Below are 21,985 nucleotides of genomic sequence, written 5' to 3' on the forward strand. Positions count from 1 at the left end.
CAAACTAAGGGTGTGACATTAATGCAAGTCACCCAACACTGGAGTCTTCCATACAGCCACATCTAAAATAAAACCATTTACCTGCCAGTTAGATTAAAGCCACCATGGCTATGCTGCTTCTCCTACTGCTGCATTTTCTTTTGCACTTTATGATCTAATCACATCCTCTTTTTTTGTACAGGTCCTTCACCTCATTCAGTGCCCAAGGTGGATGGGACTCACTGAACAGGCATCCGTAGTCTGACAGTGTGTCTGCAGATTTGCCTCCAGCTGAAGACACATCCTTTGATTCTATCCCTGGCTCTGCCGCAAAGTTCCTATGTTAAGGTACTGGACTAGTCACTTAACCCAAACCAAAGTGGGCACCAAGAGCCTCTTTTTTATGCTGTGGGTGCCTGACTCAAATCACCCAAGATCTCAGTTGTGAAAGAGCTAAGCACTTGTTGCTTGCAACTGGAGCAGAATACTACAAAAATGCTAAATAATCTGAAAAAAGACAGACACTCAGCAGCTCAATCTTAAAATTAGTAGACAGTTTTAGTTATGATGTCCCTGGACTTCCTTCCCTTTATGCAAAATGCTTCTTGCCACATGGGGACAGTGTGACAGTTACAATTCTGTCTTTGGGAGACACTGTCTTTGCCATAAGACATTTAGGTTTCCAATTCCAATTAGGACAAAAAGAAAACAAGTGCAAGGTCCTGCACCTGGGGAGGAACAACCCCGTGCACCAGTACAGGCTGGGGGCTGAACTACTGGAAAGCGGCTCTGTTGAGAAGGACCTGGAGTGCTGGTGGACAGCAAAGTGACCCTGAGCCAGCACTGTGCCCTTGTGGCCAAGAAGGCCAACAATATCCTGGGGTGCATTAAAAGGAGTGTGGCCAGCAGGTCAAGGGAGGTTGTCCTCTCCCTCTCTCTGCCCTAGTGAGACCACATTTGGAGTACTGTCTCCAGTTCTGGGCCCCCCAGTTTAAGAAGGACAGGGAACTGCTTGAGCAAGTCCAGAAGAGAGCTACAAAGATGATCAGGGGACTGGAGCATCTCCCTTATGAGGAAAGGCTGAGAGACTTGGGTTTGTTCAGCCTGGAGAAGAGAAGACTGAGGGGGGGATCTCATAAACACCTGTAAATATCTAAAGGGTGGGTGTCAGGATGATGGGACTAGACTCTTTTCAATAGTGCCCAATGACAGGACAAGGGGCAATGGGCACAAGTTGGAACACAGGAAGTTCCACCTCAATATGAGGAAAAAATTCTTTCCTGTGAGGGTGCCAGAGCAGTGGAACAGGCTGCCCAGGGAGGTTGTGGAGTCTCCTGTGCCCCCTGCTCTGGGTGTCCCTGCTCAAGCACGTGGTTGGACAAGATGGTCTCCAGAGGTCCCTTCCAACCCCTGCCATTCTGTGATTCTGTGATTCTGTGAAAACCACTCACATTTCTGAGCAAGGGACCTTTTGTACAGCTTCCAGGTGTTCAGATTGTCCCACGTAGTTGCTCGAATCGACAGACTTCTGGCATTTCTGGATCATTTGTACGCTCAGTTTAACTGAGAAACCTTTCCTGGTTAGGATTTCCTCAAAACAGACATATTCCAGCCAAAAGCTTCAGTTTTGACAGAACTTTTCTTGTCAGACAAGTGCTGTGAACACATTTCCTGCCTGGACTGCTGAGACTCTCTGGGAAGAGCGTACCAGTCCCACTGTACAAGTTTCTCTTTCCAAAAGTTGCTGCTTTGGGTGAAGGCAAACTAGGCTTGCAAAGGCACCTCTTTCATTTGAACTTTTTGGTACCAACTGCAGATGCTCCAGAGATCCAAGAGAGCTCACCTGACCCAGGCCATTGTCCCACATTACCAAGGGTGACCAATCTCCTTGGAAAGCCCGGTAACCCTGGGCCATCTATCCAACCTGCAAGGCTTTCAGCTGTGCTCAGAAGGGTACCCTACTTCAGATTTAAAGTAGTCAATCGGTACAACATTATATAAACTATTTGAATGAAGCTGCAATCTATGTAAATGTCAAAGGTTTATACCTTCTTCACATACATATGTCCCTGTCCATGCTACATCTGAATCTCTTAATCTTTCAGGAACAGACAATCTTTCAGAAGAGAGATTACCTGTTCTTCAAGATCAGTGCCCAAGGGTGGCAAGGAGTACCTTGAATAGTCTTATTTACTAGGCACTACAAAAGCAGGTGTAATCAAAGCTGTTCCAAGGAGGGGAGACAGTCCTTCCATCCCTCTTGGACTCAAACCAGGTATTTCTAGATACTTTTTCAGGAAAGTTTCCTACCCTTGGAAGATGACAAAATTTAGGCAAGACTATTAAAAGAGATTGAACAACTTCAGAAGGTTGTAGCAGCAACCACAGACTTTGCTGTCTGGGTTCTGTGCTTCTAACAGGGATCAGTGCAATCTGGCATTTAAGCAATGCTACCGTGGGAGTGGTTCTTTTCTGCAGCGTGTTACAGTTTCTTGTGCAGTGTCAGATTTGGTATCATTTTGACATCTGGTCTGTGGCACTCATCCATCTGTTGTAACTGAGTAGGTGTTGGGTGGGGTTGGCAGGAGAAGCTTGTTTAAGTGTTTGTTTTCATCCTGTAGAGGAACTGCAGAGCCAGCTCCGTAATTAATTAAATTCTCATCTTTAAAAAAATGTGTGTACCAATATTCTAAAGAAATGGTGAATAAGGCAGCTGGTGCTTCTCGCTGCTGAAATGCGGAGACTTTGTTCCCATTTCTCCTTGGTTCCACATTGTTTTAGGAAGCCTTCCCCATTGGGCTGGCACTCTGGTTTCTATTCCTGACTCAGCCAAATGCCTCCTGGCTGAATTTGGATAGGTCACTCCATCTTCTGTGCAGCAGTCTCCCTCTCTGTAAAATGCATCCAAAGTTAAACACCTCTTTTGTTATGAACTTTGAAATCTGCTTATAAAAAATGCAACAGAAGAGGTGGCCATTGTCATTACTATCATTATCTTGCTTTGTGGTTATTCAAATAATCATAATTTTAAATTAACCTTTGGTGTCATCTGCTCATAGCAAAACAGAGGTTCTCCTGAGCACAGTGGAAACATGTCCACAATTTCCATGGCTGCTTCTTCAGGTAAATCTCTGTCTTTTGGGAACTTGTTTCTCTCATTTCTCTCAGAACAGAGCACAAAGCACTTCTCTCTAACTCCCTACCTGTAACCTTTCATAAATGCATGGGCTGCACTAAGCCACCCTTTCCTCTTCCATGTGTGACAAGGGAATGCTCCACCTGCTTGGTTTTAACTTCTGGACAGAATCCAGTATTAATTTCCTCGCCTTGGGACAGTGACTCCTGCTGCTCAGTTTGCCAGTCTAGCAGGACATAGTTGCACTTTCTACCTAGCGATCGGTTTTACCCTGCTCTGTGACAAGTTTATGGTTTGAAGAAGTTATTGATAGCACTTATTAACATCTTCACCAGAACATTTATTTGCAAATGTAATAGATAACCAAGGAAATGGGGGAACTCCCTACGCACAGCTAAATATAGAAGGTTTTGTCCAGTGTGTCTGATTCTGTGAGTTTCCAACCACCTCCACAGAAGCCCTGGCACAGTGAGGGATGCTTGGAGCAGCTTGCAGATTGCTGTTTTGTTGCTGGCAGACATGAATGCCAAATTCATTAATACTCAGAATATATTTAAAGGTGTGCACCCACCTATGGAGATTACACAATCTGCCCTTGAGAACAGAAGAGAAAACTGTGATCTTTCCTCCCTCCCCCTTCGCACATACACACAGCAATAGGTGTAACCCTAGGAGTCGCTGTAAAAGAGTTTGTGGGAAGTTCATCACATATTGAATGCCTCCTAATTTCTGGTGGCCTCTGTAAGGCCTGGCGTCTCAACACTCTCACAGGTTAGTGATTTTGCACCTGAGATTGTCAGTCATGTTAGACAAAACCAGAAGTCAAATACTGGGCTTTCAAATGAAGTTTCTTATAAAATACTCGGTAAGAATAAGAATAAGAACAGAAGCATTCACTGGGGACACTGACTCAAAAGGACAAAATGGGACCTTTTCTTTTAGCTAAATAACAAAAAAAAATATTCAGTGTTGTCAATATTACTCTGAAGTCACCTACATTTTACCTATACTGTCACTCTTTACTGCCAAGGAAACGTGGAGGAATTAGATTGATTTTATATGTAGATCAGGTTAGGCAGAGAGGTTTTGTATTGCTATTTCTCAACTTGCAGACTAAGGCATGTACTGTACGTGGAAACAAATTTCATCTTCTGTTTCTCCACTGTGATTTGTGTCATAATAAACTTTTAGTTTCTTCTCTAAATTACTTCCCTCTCTGTAATTTCCTCTGGTGACTCCTGGACCCTGAAGTGCCACTAACCACAAAATTACAAATAGGAGTATTTTGAACTCTAGTCATTCACAAGAAGCTCCTAACCCTGACATCCCACAAATATTGCATATCCTGTGAGATGAAAGGAGCTTACTCTGTGCTTTAATCATGTCTTATTAATTTCCATAAACTAGAATTTCTTCTCATTCAAGTATCTCCCCATTTCTTTCTTGCCCACCCCAGGACGGACAAAGTTTAAAATAATCCATGCCAAACTGGCCATTTTTTGCTAGTAATTTTGCAGCAGAACATGACCACTGCAGGAGTAAGGGCAGGAAAATACACAAGAACAGTGAAAGAAACCGTTGACTTACAAAATTCAGTAATTTTTATGGACAAAAAACGTGAAGTGACTAGTACAGTGCTCCTTAGCAATGGATCATAGCTTTGTTGTAGGGCACTGAGTCCAGTCTTTGCACAGCTTTCTCTCCTATTTTTCTCCCAAGGACCAGCCCTGGTGAACCTCTCCGTGCCAGCCCACACTGAGCAAAATGGTGTTTGCTGTCAGTTATGTCCTGCATCAGGGAGTTTCCATTTGGTATCAGAATAAAATCATAGAATCATTAAGGTTGGAAAAGACCTCCAGGATCATCAAGTCCAACTGTCAATTCCTCTTACCAGTTTTACACTTGCTGGCTTTATGTATTATTGTATTTCTGTTCTTTGTGAGAACATTGACCTGGCTCTTTCAGTTTGCAAAGGTAGGGAAACACACGGAAATAGGCAGAAGTGATGCTGCCACCGCTTCTGGGCAGAAATTTAGAGAAGCTGAGTCTTCCAGGAATAACGCCAGTTTCTTTGTTACAAACTAACATGCCACACAAACCTTTTCCTAATATCATGAAAGAGTAAAATGAAACATAATTTCTTTTCTCGACTGTATTCTTTATATCATCTACCTTTATCATATTCTCAGTCTTCTCTCTAAACAAACCAGCTCACAGGCAGCCACGTGACTTTCCACACCTCTGTGCTTTTGTGCATTTTGGGTCCCTTCTGTGTTTAGCTTTTGTACAGCAGGGTAACCAGACCTGCTCACTGAGGTCAGAGGCTCTCTCCTTCCAGGCCAGGCTTTGTACCCCCACCGGTCCTGGGCAGCCCCCCAGCACAGGGTGGGGAGTCTGGCTGTGTTACGGGAGACCCCACTCACCGCCCTCCGGGTCCTGGTGCTGCCCAGAGTCTTTGTAGCTCTGCCTTCAGCAACAAGGCACGAAAGGCTGCCCCTTCCACCACTGCTCTACTCTCACATGACGCGTAAAATAAGGCTTTCAGAGGTTCTTCATAACCTGATGGTGTATGCAGAGAACTCAAAATATTTATTCTCACATTTGTCACTGTCTGTGTTAATAAAGTAAAAATTGAATGTCATCTTCCTCTTCACATAACTCTATTTGGGTCCCCAAGTTTTTCAGAGCCTTGTCTCACCCTGGGTGACCAAGGGGACAGACAATTTTGACAATGACGTTACCTCCAACTGTCCCAGCTTATTGTTCTGATAATTCATCAAAGTTCATCCCTTAGGATCTGTCTGTGGGTATTCCACTGCCTTCCTTGCTAACCTTTCACTCTTCGTTCCTGCAACACTTGCTTTCTTTTGTGAAACAGACATTAGGGCAGAGTTTTGCATCTCACCTCGTGACTGCTAGATTTTCTTAACAGTATCTTGTGAGAAAAGTTATAAAAGACTTCTGAAATTTTCTCTAAAATTTATATTAAATTGTTCTGCATAATCTATGGCTTCATTGAGATACTTCAAGGTTTTGTTTGGAAGTTAAAGAAGGTGTGCTTTTCTGTTACTGGATCCGTCACACTTAGCATTAAGCTCGTGCGCAGATTTTATAACACACTAACTTATATTTCAACCTTCCTTTCTTTTTCATGTGGCTGAGATGATCTTGATTTTAAAGTAAAATAGATGCCATGTTCCATTGATTTGGTATGGAAGAATAGTCTATTTTTAAGGGAAACTTCCATGATTTTTTAACAGCTATCAGCCTTGATTGATGCCATCTGCTCTGGGAGGTTTGTTACTTTAGCATGTCAATCCTGCAGTTTCTCTTCTGATACGTCAATGTTTGACAGGCCCCCAACTTCAGTAATTAAATAAAATACGTAGAGAGTGAATGTATTTCCAAACAGTAAAGACTGATGGGAGGATATAATGTAGTCTCTGCAATACCCTTGTCATTTTTAACTGCCCCTTTGATCCAGCAAATCCACTAATTCTCTTTCAGATATTTATATTTCTCATTTGTTTGCAGAAATTTGTCTGTTTGCACTTGAAATTTCCTCTCAGTCCCCCTGTTTCCCATCTTTCATTTTTCCTTGCCAGTTTACGTTCCTTTCTTTCAGGTTCGTCAGGGCTAGATTTCCTTTTTCTGAAGGTTACCTGTTTGGTTCATCATACTGTTTGTTTTTTCTTGCCTTCCTGCTTCCTTTTTGGTTTCGGGGTATGCATACCTTCTGTGATGCAATTATGGTATGCTTAAGTAGTTCCATGTTGAGGCTAAGGATTGTAATGTCTTCACTTCTGACTCATTTCCTTCTCTGTACCTCTTTCCAACCCTCTCCTCCCTCCAAATCCAAGAAATGTAAAGGATTATATTTTAATTGCAGTGCAGTTTAAGTGTTAGCTAGCTATTAGATTTCTATCTCCACCCTAGAAGTCTTTGTACGATGCTTTGCATTTCTTGTGTTTTACTGGGGTGAGACGTATTTGCATTAACTTCTCTATTTAAGACTGGCCCAGACCCAAGCCTCTACACTTCCAGATACTGCATGAAATGCAGTTGTGACACAAACAAGCAAACAAAAAAGGAAACGCAATTTCAAATAAAGGTCCTGCCAAGGCACTTTGAAGGGAAATGACAAATTTAGATTGGTCAGACCATTTGATGCTGGAGCACGCTTCAGAAAGTTCAAGGGCACTAACAGGGTTTTGGAAAAAAGCTGGATGTGCTATCAGGCTGGCACTCTCCAGGAAGCGAGGAGTTGCTTTGCTTTTTTTTTTTTTTACACCATGATCCTGTTTAACCATGTTTGCCAAACAAGAAACTGGGAAAAGAGTAAGAAAAATCCTGGTTTAAAACCAAGAGACACACATGCTTTGTTTTAGCATCTCCCTGCCATGGTAGGACAAGCTGCTTTAATCAGTTTCAAAAACCGTGAACAGCTCTGGAACCTAGAGAAAGAAAAGAGGCATTTAAAGGAAAATGCCAGGAACACTGAGAAGGAGGAAAACAAGAGGATCAGGGAGGAAAGAAGTGACATCACACACTGAAAGCAGGATTGTGATCTGTACAGACCAAAAAGGCGGAAAAATGTGGAAAGGGTCAGGCAAGGCTGTGAATACGAACAAATGGTTTGCGTATAGAGGCTGGCCATAAACGACACCAAATCACTGGACTGCAAAGCTGCAGCCAAACCCACAGAGGTCCAAATTAGAGCGGGGGGACCTGGGAGTGTTTCAAATCTGGATGCCTGATCCAGTCCCATCGCAGCTCTACTCTGGGCAAGGACCTGCTTCCCGTCCCTGTGAGCCGGCGTGGCAGCCAGGTAGGAGCTGGAGCACCCTTCACGCCACGCTCCCGGTTTGGACACGTCGGGAGCACAGCAGGCATGACTGCCACCGCACACAGCGGAGGTCGCTTCAGAAAGAGCATCATCAACTTCAGCACAGTGGTATGGGGCCTCTTTGGCTGTGACTAGCTGAAGCCAATGGGAAAAGCATTCTCCCTGATCTAAGTGCAGGACTGAGACCTGCATGGGAGAGGAAGAAGAAACCTCCAGTTTTATATTAAATTCTCTGTGGCCTTGGCAGTAAGGCAACATTATGTTCACTTGACTTCAACTTTAAAAGGAGATGTATAAAAGAAGAATAGCGCCAACATATTTTTAGAGCACGGAAAATTAAAAAAGATATATATTTTTTGAAACTGACCCTTGGCAGACTGTTTAAAAGAGCTTGAAACTATCTGAACTACAGAAGGAAAAAAAAAAAAGAAAAACATGCCCACGAGGGCTGAAAAATCACTTCAGTAATACATGACTTTTAACTTTACATCAGAAAATGTTTGGCAGGCATAATTTTAAAGTGTTAGGGAAATGCATGTGGTAAGTGCTTGGGTGAAAGAGCAAATGTAGTCCACAGTGAAATTTATCAAATGTTCACACAAGCAATCAGAATCTGGCAGGGCCAGCTGCCCGTGGAGAGGGGCAAAGAGAATCACAGCTCTAAACTTTGAGAATTTAATGAAGCCCGCTGATTTCTCACAGGAAATTTTTCTTTAAGCATGTTCATGTGTCATGGGAATGCTAGAGAGCAGAAGGCTCTGACAAAATGCCAGCTATAAGGCATAAGGGAAACAAAACCCTCCAAGCCCCACCAAAGGCCAAACCACCCTTTTCTTCTTTTAAAGCTGCAAAGATTCTTGATGCACCAAACCCCTGAGCATCCTTATGTGTTATCCTTAATCACACAAACAGGCCTATTGACATGATTGGGGTTATCAGGAGAGTCTTGCAGGACTGGCCCCTTTTCAAAGAGACTAGAAGAGCAGTGAACTTCCTAGGGCTTGGGTGGGAATGTGCGCAGGGGCTTGAGCCAGCCAGCAAAAGGAGCAGGCGGTGCCATCTGTGGTATTGACGGGAGCAGTAGCTGACTAGCTGCTTACAAAAGCAAAGAGGGACATCAACGCAAAAAAAGGAGGTACAGGGCTAGGAGGATAACAAGCAGACAAAAAAATGCACTTTAAACCAGAATTTATTTATTCTTAGTTTCATGCTACAAATATCTCTGCAGCTTGCTTTTGCTACTCTGCTGGAGTAGCAGCCTGTCAAAGTGTATTCTTTCAGCACTTTTTGTGGCACAAGAGGTTTTTTAAAAAGTAGGTTTTATAGTTCAGACACCTCAAAGATCTCCTGTCCCAGTTCTTAAGACGTGACCATTTTGCAGCAAGCAGTGACATCTGGGAACACATTCACTGTAAGATCCCTTGGAGCGTCGGGCCGTGACAGCAGTGCACACCCAGCTGCAGTGTTGCAGGCTCCTGTGTGCCAGAAATGATGAGGCACCAAATGACACACCAAGGCAGTGAGGAGCCCCAGACCTGGAGAGCGATAGAGGTGCTAGAAATATGTAACAGCCAGGCCTAGCTGCAAACATGGGAGGAGGGAACCAGACAGGCGAGTCTTACGCTCCTTGCGAGAGTCTTAACAGGTTGTGGATAATTAGTTCATTTAGACTGGAGGCAAGCCAGCCAAACCTTAGCCTTGATCCCACGTGTTCAAAGTATGAGTGGGGAGCAAGGGGTACCCAGCATCTCCCAGGAATGGGCCGTGTCCTGCATGTAAAAGGTCAGAATTTGATTCTGTTTTTCACTTTCAGCAGGACGGCGCTGGCTTTCCAAGTCCCCAAGGACGCATGAAAGCCTTGTGTCTGTTTGGCCCAAATAGTTTGTAACTCATACTTTCCATATGAAGTTCACCATAAAATAACAAAGAGGAATGACTTAATTGAATTTGTTTGGAACCCAATATCGGAGCAGTGTAACAAATAGAAAACAGTCAAGCGCCATAGAGTCAAACAGGGAGAAGTTACAAATTTCAACACAAATGCAGCTGCCTTGTGGAAAAACAATCGAAACTACTAAATTTAATATGGCTGTGCTTCTATAATAATTTCCATCCAGGCGTGGAGAAACACTTAACATATTTTGCTTGAAATCTCCCCATACCATTTCCTGGGACTAAACGGGAACTGTGGATCTCCGCAGCCGAGTGATTAGCCCAAGGTCATAGGGCAGGAGTCGTGGAAGCAAAACTTTGGACGCAGTGATGTACTTTAACCACAAGACCATCCTTCAGTCTCCTTCACGCTGATGACTTTGGAACTAGCTTTAAAAGATCCAGTGAGATGCAGTGATGGGAGTGCTAGATAGCTACACTAGACAGCCGGAGGCAACAAAAATGATTAGAGACATGTGGGGGTATTTCTAAACAAAAAGATTAAGACCAGAACTATTTCATTTAGAAAAGAAAACAGTAAAAGATGATAGAATTGAGGTATATAAAATAATGAATGGTGCGAAGAAGAAATCAGATGCCCTTCATAAAACAAGAGGGCACCTAATGGAATTTAAAAAGGCATTAGCTTATAAAGGGATATCACTCTCCAGCTTATCCCTAAGCAACCTGTGGAACTCTCAGTTGCAGGACATTAATATAAATTGTTCAAGAGGTTAGGGAAAAAAGGAAAGCGTGTATGTAGCCAGGAATAAACACACAAGATTTTTGAGCTAAAGAAAATACTTCTTCAAAGCTACAGTTTTCCCCTAAAAGAACCACCTCTTTCCCTAAGAAAGAGCTAACTCTTTTTACTCCTGACTGAGTCTCACCTGTCCAAGTGCAGAAAGCCCAGCAAAAGCTGCAGCTGCTTTCTCATACGCCCCCAAACCCTGAACACTCCTGGCTACACATTTTAAGGAAGCCTTTTCTTCAGAACAGCATCAAGAGCCTTAGAAATTAAGTTTTCTGCTAATAGCAAAAATCACATCCTCATTTTGCCTCCAGAAATCCTAAGATGTCTTTGTACCGCAAAGGCCACTGTAAGGAAAAGCTGGAGGGTAAGGAAGTTTGCACTGTCTCGCTCTTTTCCCCTCAGCTCACATCTGCAGCGGCCTCCAAAGTCCACTGCTTCTTTCCCTCTTTCTCCAGAGCTGCAGATCCATGTAAGATCCACCTGGATCTCATCAATGACCGCCTCTTGGATGTCTAGGGTAAATCCATCAGCATTTTGTTTGTCTACACAGAACAGAGCCCCTAACTGTCCAGCTCTCCCTTTTGACTCTCTCTGAATCCCTCCATTGGTGCTGCATCTGCCGATTTTCACCTGTCTTCAAAGCTCTTCCTAACTTCCTTGCATCTGTGAGCTCCCCTTGATAATCAGGGCGTTAACTGTCCTCTCTTGATCTAGTCTGCTCTTTTCTCCTATAATGGTCTTCATGCCTTCACCTACAGTCACCAGCTGGTACAGCTGCCTTGACATCACCCATAGGACACCCTCCTATACAGATGGTAAGCCTGTCCAACCCCTTCCCTTTTGCTGTACCACTTACAGCAAAACAGGCTGCTACAAACGGTATCAAATATGCCTGTTACTGGCAAGCTAGGACAGTCAGTTTGCCTTCTGTGAGCGGTCCTTAGTCCATGGATTATCTCTCTTCAGGGTGTTTAGAGGAGTGTTTGGTATAATGGGTACATAATGGGCTACAGAAATTATAATGATCCTCTGAATTATTCAGCACTGGTCCCCGGTGGTGAATGCATGGACCATCAATCTCTCTTAGGATATCTTAACTAAACCTCAGGATGAGTTTTGGCTTATTTAGAAAGCAGTACACCTTGGGGAGACCCACACTGGCATTTTAGTCAGAGACTCCCACTTCATTCCTTCCTTTGGGTCTGGGCAACCACAGCACTCCTCCCTCCCTCCTTTGATGGCTGTATGATCATGCTGATGGGCCTGCACTCCTTCTGTAAGACAGGATATGCACAGCACCTCTTCCATCTAATGCAGCTGCCAAGTTCAGTTCACATAGGGAAATAAAGCTGGTTTTATTTCATAGGAGCACTCTGCCTTAACTTTCAGCTACTTTAGCAGCCACTGGATACTTCGGTTTCCACCAGTTAGTTATATGTTCTCAATGTCTGCCACTCCTCTCCCCTCTTCCCCCTGCTCCTCTGGCAACACTAATAGCAGGAGCTATTATTAATTACTTGTTGTATACGTGCAGTGCTCTGCTGCAGCAGGAGAGACTGTCCTTCCCTCCCAGGATTTATAAGCTGGGTATACAAGTAAACTTAGTGCGCAGAAAGTTTGCCAGGTGATCAGATGATGAAGAGGATGTTTTTAAGTTAATGTTGTAAGAAGGTGAGGAGAAAAGGGCTCTTCGTTCATCTTTGTTAAGTCTCTCCTCTCCTTGTTACAGAACATGATGAAAATAAAGTGAATGCCACTAAATAAATCAAAAGAAACTGGTAAGAATTAAATGTCTAACTTGGAAAAAATTAAGAACTCTAGAAAGACAAATAGTTTTGCAGCTGGAACCAAGAAGAAATGATGGATCCTATCTAAAGGGCAAATCAGAAATTCCTCCCACTGACAAACAGGCAAAATTTTCTCTGATCATAAAAACAGACATTGAGGATTTTCTGGGAAAAATTCAGGGTTTTTTTTTTCTTTTTTTTTTCTGTCAGATGGTCTTTTTCAAATTTCTATCTAATAAAAACTCAAATAAATGGTGGTTTTCAGGTAGGAGAAAGGTCTGGCTTCAGTTTTGTAAAAGAATCTCAAATTGCTCTTTGGCAGATTTTTTATTATATATTAAACTGTATTTTCTCTTTAAAAAAACCAAACCTTTTCTCCACTGACAGTAATGTTCACGAAAAAACTCGGTCAACCATAGCCTACTGGGACTGTGCAGGCAAGGTCACTGGGGTAAATGGTCAGCAGTGCTTTTTTTGTAAATATTCTCCAAGTAGCCCAGATTTTAAAGACGTGCCCAAAGCAGAGTATTACCAAATTCAAGGTCTCACTTTCAATGCTGAATCTTCTAGACACTGTATCAGAAAGCGTTCTTGGAAGCTATTGCCTAAACAGGGCCAGTTTATATAAGTGTTTATTGTCCTTTAGCTTGAACGGTTACTTCTCTTCTCACTGTGTGTATTCATATAAAATAGTCATCTCTCTTTCCAGACTACACTTTGCTTACATGGACATTCAAGCCTCTTCGGATCTCCTTTCACAAGACAGATACTCCATTTCGCTGATCATCCTTCTAGCTGCGGTTCCAGCTTAAGTTCACCTTTCTCAAAGATGGATGCTCAGTGCTGCACACTGTGCTCTAGAATAAGTTTCTCCTGTGCCTTACATGCAATTATTAACGTTTCCTCACATCTGCTGAAAATAGCTCGTCTGAGAGAACTTCCCACCATTTCTGCCTGACCAAATAATAACGTGGCTCCACCGTTCTTGGGTAAGGCCTAAAGACTATGACTGGTGAAGTCTGGCAAAACCTGCTACAGCGGTACGGTAGAAGACAGTTTTGTCCCCACACCAGCTGCCTGTTTGATAGAGGCAATCGCATTCCCAGAGAGTCAAGAGTGGGATGCACACGCCTGAGCCAACATACCACCAGTTACAGCCCTGCATGCTAGCTCTCCTGCTATTTTTCCAGTGAAAATTAGGGAAAACCCACAGGTGCCTATACTGCACCTGAGGTTTGGGGCAGAACTGAGACACTGGATTCTGGCTGAGGGGGAATGGCCGCAATTGCAAAGGTCTCACTGAGAATCAGAAGCAGACAGAGCTGGTAACCTGGGTAAAAGAGAACTCCTTTCCCTACCCTCTTGGGGCAACCCTGCTGTGCAGGGTTACTTTTTGTTTTCTTAAAGGCTGTTCCTTATTCATGAGTGCGTTGGGCAAGGAAAATCATTTGAGTAAAAGCCACGAAATAATTTGTTGGGGTGAGTTGTCCTTTGCCCCAACAAGCACTTCTAAGGTTTGTATCCCTCACGCGAAGACTTTGGCTACATACAAACCACCTGCAAAGCCGCATTTGCACTAACCTGCCAACCACATCAAACCAGTAACTTCCATTGCCAGTGGGGGTAGCCAGCCAGATGAAGAGCTATCAGGAAAAGGTTATCAGGTGAGCCATTCATTTCATAAACATGGGCTTACAACAACTGAACATGCAACAGCATCAACTTTGATTCAGTTGGATATGGGATGTTGTTTATTTGACTTCTGGATCTAAAGCATCATTAAAACACACATTAGAGAACCCAAGATTATTAAAGCTACAACATACATCATCAGTATGGAATGCGCTAATGGCTTTCACACACATTAACATTTTTTTGGAAGGAATTATCAGCTAGGAAGATAGTAGTTACTCCTGCCTCCCACCTATAGACATTCTCTAAATGTGTGTACATATTCAACTTCATTAACCAGAGAAGTAGTGAAAGAAGAGGTACCTCTGCCTGCACAAGTAGGGAAGTTGGACAAAATAAAAATGAGGATGTGCATTTTACTCTTTTCTCCTTCAAACTGAAAAAAAAAAAAAGAAATTGTATTCTGTGGAAAGTAGGGGAACAGAAATCTGTATTTTAACACAAGAAGGTAAATTAATTCTTTGTGAAACAACACAGAAGTCAATGGCACTATACCAGAGATGAATTTTACCCAGGCTGTAAAAAGAAAACATAAGTGCAATGCAGACCAACAGAAGATATTCCATTTAAAGTAAGAATTATGCTTCTGTCAGAAAAAAACAACAACTAACTAAATTTGTTTCCTGGAAGGAGATCCAACTTGGCTCCGCTGCAGCAGTGTAAAAGGATCCAAAATAAGTAACAGCAGGCATCTCCGCTAAAATTTGCTTCTGATCGACATTATCTTTCCTCTGGTACCGGAGAAGAGTTCAACACATATTGCACATGGGGCACAGCAGTTTACTGCACAGAACATGAGAAAGGGGGCTAAAGATCTGGTATTTAAAACTTGGCTGAGCCAGTGAGTCAGTACATGGTCTTAAACAAACCACGTGCACTCTGCGGGGCTAATTCCCACCGGAATGCTTTCTGTTTCAGAGACATATTAGCTCAAATTGGGGTAGCGGGGGGATATTCTTAATTGCACCCATGTTCTATGTCTGCTTCTTTACATGAGAAGACGTGGGGTCAGACCCTCGCAGCAGGGTTGTTAGCAACACTGAGGGACTATCAGCTCCCTAAGGTATTGGCACCTTACTCAGCCCAGCTGATAACTACTTACACGAAAGCAAGAACTTTACATTATGCTTTAGTGGTAGCAGTTTGTACATACGAGCACCCATTAATAAATGAACAGTAAAGCACCATAATCACAATCTGTGCATCTGTGTCTGTTTTATGGTATCCTGAAAATGTTTCTAAAGTAGTTGGAATACAGAAAGCAGGAATTATCATTCCTTCCCAGCTGGGCTCATGTGAAATGCTGTCTGACTGTGACTGGCAGACTTGATATTTTGTTAATTGTGAGAGACCCCACTTTGAATAATGTACTCACATTTGTTATGATCAGTGACTATTTCCTCTCACATCGTATTTTCTCCATACACAAACTTATCATAATCCAATAAAAAGCCCATGTGCGCAAGTCTTCTACACGCAGCCTTTCCTCTGCGCAGGAGAAAGGCTGGCTTTTTCGTATACAGTAGTCATACAATTTTTCATTTCTGCCTGAATGAGATCCACTATGAATGGAAGTCTTCCTCATGCAAAATCGTTTGTTCTCAGGTTGTTCCGACCTAAAACTCAAGGCATCATTCAGACGCATCTAGCAAGAAGCGCTTCTCGGAAACCAGTAACAAAAGCTGCCCTAGTCATTAGGAAATTGTTCATTAAAGAAAACAATACCAAAAACCAACCAGGGAACTATTGAAATTGTTATAGGAGAAAAAACGAAAAAAAGGAGAAGAATCAAGAGGCAACATAGTCCTAAAGTTTCATAGTAATTTGTTTTTTAAAAATTAGATGTACATCAAATATTCATCCCAAAATCTTGCATCTAATTCAGCCACGTTCACGACAGAATTTAGACGAAGGCAGTGCTTCTAAGGGACAGAGCAGCACCTAAAGTCCAAATCTGACTTAAATCCAGAAGAGCTCCACTGAAATCAGTGGTTACAGCAGTGCAAATCAGCAAGAGATCTAAATCTGTCCTAGCTGATTCCAGATCTATCTTTTATTTTCTATATGGCTTTAGGCAAGTCAGTGACCTTCTTTTTATTTCTCAGTTTCTCCATCTGTAAAATGGTGATAATACTGCTTGTTATAATACATGAAGACTGGGGGGACTAGTTAGTTCCCTAACATGGTCTGGGTATGAAAATTGTCGGGGATCAATAATTTCTAGTTGCCTCCATCACTTTTATTGACTCTTTATAATCTTAATACTCGGCTTTTTCCCTGCTCGCATTATTTCTCTTTTAAAAACCATGAGGCATATCCTTGAATCCTTATTCAAGTTTTACACCCTTTACTTCCATGGCAGGATCCACACAAGAAAAGGGAGTACGGCATTTGGAACTTGGCCCCAACAACAAACTGCGAGGATATCTCAAACAAAAATCAAAAATCACAGCATGAAATTAATCCCGTTCAGATTCGGCTTTTTAGAGTAGAGAGGAATGCGCATATTAACTGACCCACTGATGCCCAAACAACAAGGGCACGAGCAGAAACACCGCAAATCCTACTTCACTCGTATTTGATGAACGTAGGCTGCGCTGGTATTTGCGGCAATAGTCAACGTTGTTCCAACAGTGAAACTTGGGGGGGGGGGGAGGGGGGGGCGGGGGGATAAATAAATAAAGAACAACCCGACCTGAAAACACCCTAACGTCAGACACCTCTGAGAGGGACCTCTAGCGTGTGCTGGAACATTTTGTGTTGTGCTTCGGGCGTAATTGATACGGCAAAATCACCGCAGTCATTTCAAATGGGCGAGGGGAAGTTCCGCCAGGCGCCTCCGACCCGCGGGGCGAGCATCCCCGCACGGGCGCTGCTGAACCCAACCGGCACCAAGTAAACTGCTACTTTTTTTTTTTTCTTTTAAAAACTTTTTTCCTTCCCCCTCCCCTCTCCCCCCCACCCCGGACTCGGCGTGCGAAAGGCACCAACTTCCCCGGGTCGCCCCGCAGCTTCCCCGCACCGCCCGGCTATGGCTGCCCCCGCCGAGAGATTCATATAGAAAGTTGCGTTTCAGCCTTTTCCCCCGCGCTTGTGGCAGAGATCAAATATAATCACCCAAACCACCCCCCCCAAAGCGCCCGCCCGCTGCCGTGCGTGCCCCCGTGTGTGTCCCCCCGCCCGCACACCGGGACGTGCGTGAGGCGCGGCGGGAGGTTCTCCCCCTCCCCCGCCACCGCCACCGCCACCGCCGGGAAGAGCCGGCGGCCCCTCGGCAGCCCCGCCGCTCGGGGCAGGGGGGGCGGGGGGGAAGAAGCGTTTCACCCATTTTTAATTTGCCCCAACAATCCGACCGCGCTCGGTGCCCGCGGGGAACGCTCAAATAAACTTGTATCGCGCTGATTGGAAACAGGCGGCGGACGGCTTTTTTTTTTTTTTAATATGTGTTTGAGACGGCGGCCGCGGCTCCCTCTCTTCCGGGACGCCGTCGGACACCGGGGGACGAGAGGCAGCAACCGCCGTCCCGCCGCCAACGGTCGCGGCGCCTCAGTCACCTCAGCCCCCGCGGCCGCGCGCGGCTGGCGGTAACGGCGGCGCCTCAGCGGCCTCAGCCCCCGCGGCGGCGGCGGCGGCGGTGGCGGGGGGCCGGCGGAGGAGGAAGGGCGGCCGCGGCCCCGCCGCCCCGGAGCGGGAGGGGGAAGGGCCGGCGGGCCGCCCTTCCCTTCGCCGCCCCGGCAACAAAGGGCGCCGCGGGGGGCTCCGGAGGGGTGCGCGGGGGGGAGAAGGTGCCTCCCGCTCGCTCGCTTTCTCACACACACAATGGCGGCCCCGCTCCTGCAGCCCGGCGGAGAACAATGCCAGCCGCGCACCCCCCGCGCGAAAATACACAGATTGACATTAAATAAATCCCCCCCCCCCGCGCGCACACACGGAGCACCCCCCACGTCCCCCCTCGGAGGGGCGGCGGGGAAAGGAGGAGCCCCCCCCGCCCTCTCCCCCTCCCTGCCTGCCTGCCTGCCTGCCTGCCTCCCTCCGTGCCGCCTCCCCGCGGCGCTGCGCGGGGGCGCGGGTTGCGCGGGGGAGCGCGGCGGGCGAGGCGGCCGCGCCGCGTCCCCGCGCGGGGTGCGAGCGCCCGGCACATGCGTGGAAGCGAGCGGCGCCCGAGTCCCTCCGCACCCTCCGCTGCAAACAACAACAATCCCGAGCAGCCCTTACCTGGAACATCGGAGCCGCCAAAGTGTGTCCCTCCTTTTTTTTTTTTTCCCCTCCTTTTTTTTTTCTTTTTATTTTTTTCCCCTCTTTCTCCCCTTTCCCCCCCCCCCAGCTCACACTTCCGATATTTCTCTCTCCCGGCAGCGGTCTGCTCTCCTCGCTACACCAGAGAGAAATGCAATAGCTTGGCTAAGGTAGACAGAGCAAAATACAGAGAATAGTTGCTCCAGGGCTTTGAAACCCCTCAAGGCAAGGATCAGGATACAATTAGCTCATGTCTCTACCTCCAGTCTGAATCAATCTCCGAAATAAAAGTTAAATTAAATTAACTGATCACACGGGCATAAAATTGATCTCCTTCGAAACGTGCATATAGATAGATAGATATATCGCGTGTATTTTTTTTTTTTCGGATTTTTTTGGTGGAAAAAACAGTCTCATTCCAGCCTCCAACTTGCTTTTTACTCTCCTCTTGCACAGAAAAGCTGATTTTAATCGTTGTGATTAGTTTTGATGTAACGTTTCCGCGGGCGATTTCTGCAAATGGATGGAGTGTTTCTTTGCCAGAAGAGGGAAAAGCAGCAGATGATGATAATTATAAGGATTGTTGGTTGTTTCTTTCTTTCTTTCTGTCTCTCTCTTTCTTTTTATTTGTATTTAGATCTGTCTCTTCACTTTCCCGACTTGACCTGACATTGCCATTGCACTAAGGTCGCACAACTTGTTGATTAGGATCACCTCCCGTTTTGATCGAGGGATATGTGATAATTTGGCAGCGGAGCAACACATTTTCTGTTCCCTTGGCTATATAACTTCCCAAATGACGTGTATAAAAATAAGCACATGGAGTCTGCTTTGCCCCAATCAAGTCTGAATCAATGCCTGGGGGTGATACACAAACTCATTTCAAATGTTCAACCATGCAGAATTGCAAAAAGATTGAAGGAGTTGCACTGCATTTTTTTTTATTATTTTTTTTTTTAAGCAGCAAAATTAAAAGAAAACAAATCCGTGTAAGCAAATCCAGGAATTTACTACTTAGGTTCATGTGGCATCGCTCGCAGATGCCGCTAACTTTCCTTCTCCAATTATCCAATTACGCTGGAGCCTTGCCTTTTTCCTTCTCTTCAGCCGGGAGTTTGCAGCTCCCTTCTCCTGAAGAAAACAAAGCCGGGGGTAACCAAATAATTTACAAATCTCATTCCTCATCAGCTTTCCCTTATTCCACCGTCCTTCACCTCCCACTCCACTGCATATTGCTTTGTTCAAAGCCGCCGTATACAGAAGCGGTGTTAATTTTTTGTTGTTGTTGTTGTGAAAGTGGGCTGTTTTGTCACAAACCCACGGGTCACCTCCCATTAGTGTCACATCCTCGCAGTATACTTTTGTGAAACGGTATGTTTCTAAGCTCTTCACAGTCCATTAATTCAGAGCCTTTGCTGACATTTCGTATGAAAAAGACCAGGCTGTGAGGCCAAAACTGCCCAGTAAAGCCCCTGAATAGAAGCAGACCTGTCCAGCGAATACCTACAATTTGCTTTTTGTTATATGGTTTTAGTATTTTAAAGAAAGTAGTGCAAAATACAACAATCGCCTTTTTCTCCTAAGGCAGTTGCTGCAGCCTAAGGAATGACTAATTCTCTTGCTTAAAAACACACCCAACCCAATACCTTCTTTTTGTCCTTCCTCTTCTCTTTCAATGATAAGCATGATAACGTGGTAGGACTTCTCGCTTAGGAATCGCACCATTTGCGAATGCTTTGTTATTGCGATACTACGAGCACAAATAAGTCAGGTTGATTAACTAGGAATGGCTGGCAGAAATTAAAAGGAGAAACTTTAAGCACACACTTCCATGCCCCAAGAAACCCTCAACACGGATTCATCTTCAAATTTTATTTTTAATATTCTTCCAAAAACTAGTAGTGCACGAGAGGAAAACCTCCCCATAACCACTCATGCCTTCTCCAAGTGGATTTGTGTGGAACAGGGTCATTACAGCCCTTACTAATGTCATGCAGCTCTAGCAACAGAGTCATTTTTAAGTACTTCAAGCTGGTTTAATAACTTAAAGATTCCCATGGCTTGTCAATTAAAACACAGCAAAGAAAATTTTTGAAGTTTGCCATCCAGGTGAAATGAACAGGTTACAGATTTCAGTGGACCTCTGTCTCGACCTAACTTTATTTCTGTCTTACAGTGTGTCACCGCAAAAATTTTTATGGCTCTCTGTATGTGACTGTTTTAAATGCTTCGCTGCTCTTCTCTTTCTAATAAATAAATAAATAAAGCAATGCCAGCAGCCTGGCACTCATTAGCGACCTGCATAAAGGAGAGAGAAAAAAAATATCAGTAAAGGAACAAATTTTAATTTTAAGCTTGCAAGTGGCTACTATGGAGAAAGGTGAAGAAAAATAGCAATGTATCATCCTTGGAAAATGTGAAAATTTATCCTTGTGCTGTTATTTTACTCGCAGTGAAGAGTTTAGCAAACGATGTCAGCACTAGGTGAGAAAAGGTGTCTTTCCTTAGGAAGTAAGCAAATGTTTTTATTGCCTCAAGAAGGCTCATTTGGTAAAACTTTCATCTCTGAGTCAGATAATAGTGGGCTGAAGTCTCACATCACATCCGTGGGATAGGGCAAAGGCCCACTGGGACAGCTGTTTGGGTAGATGTTGCTGCCTCCATTTGTCCACTGTCATATCATGATGGGACCGCAGCCTGGTCCTTCCCTCTACAAGGTGGTTAAAAATATAAAGGCGCATGAATAAAATGGAGATATTCTCAAAGAAGTCGATGTTAACGGCTACACTGAAGAACTATCTGCATCTCTTTTTCACATGCAAATTAAACATTTCCATAGTACTTTCCCAGGAAAGGAGAGCAAAGACCCTGGCTTTGCTTGTTCTTCCTTCTCATAGCTTTCAGTATCCGCAGCCTTATTACCTTAACTCAGGCCTGAATCTACTACTGGTGTGGCCGTACTCCAACGTAGGGATGAATTTTGGTCATCGGGAGAGTTCACAAGAGATCAGTATAACCCCAAAGGGCCGCCACATATATAAATAAGTTAGCAAGGTTTACCTTTATTAACTGCTTGGAGGCAATTTGCATACAAAGGAGAACACCTTAAACCAAATTCTGTTCTGTTTTACTTGGAGTTATCTTTTTTAAAACAGGTTTACATAAAACTGCATTGTGTTTGTGCATTATGAATATTTTACTGATGCTGAATAGCAACCTTAATGAGCTCAGACCGAGCTCTGTATTTGATTTCTGAATTTTTCCTCAAATCATCACCTGTTCATAATTAGCCTCTGGAAAACTATAGTAGTTTCGCTGTATCATTGTCAATGTTAACAGTTTGGAAAATTGCAGCTTTTGAAGAGGCAGGTTTTCCAACGGCTGCGGATCACATGTGTCCGTTGCTAAAGGGCATTATTTCTGATTTAGCTGTAATCCTGTCTGGAAACAAGTACAGAGGCTCTTTTCACGAAGGCCCTCATGTTAGCTTGACTTTCTTTTGGAAGTTCCCTCCTGCAGTTCCATAGGCTTTGGTGTGTTGCAATCTTGTTTCAAAAATATTAAGAAGAGCAGCTAAGCGTGGAAGTAAAAGCTAGCAACAGTTGCCTGCATTAGATATGTGG

At 44.2% G+C, this 21,985-nt stretch overlaps 1 protein-coding gene across 1 annotated transcript in view; it reads right to left on the reverse strand.

Moving 5' to 3' along the window:
* KCTD1 (potassium channel tetramerization domain containing 1) overlaps positions 1–18,510 on the reverse strand; it is a 105,361-nt gene extending 86,851 nt beyond the window's left edge. The window contains exon 1 of the mRNA XM_075084899.1: positions 18,342–18,510. Coding sequence (XP_074941000.1) covers positions 18,342–18,350 — 9 coding nt within the window. The 5' untranslated portion in view covers positions 18,351–18,510. The remainder of the gene's footprint in view (positions 1–18,341) is intronic.
* Positions 18,511–21,985: the final 3,475 nt, after the last annotated feature.

This window comes from Phalacrocorax aristotelis, chromosome 2 (genome assembly GCF_949628215.1).
Source record: "Phalacrocorax aristotelis chromosome 2, bGulAri2.1, whole genome shotgun sequence".
NCBI classification, from domain to species: domain Eukaryota; kingdom Metazoa; phylum Chordata; class Aves; order Suliformes; family Phalacrocoracidae; genus Phalacrocorax; species Phalacrocorax aristotelis.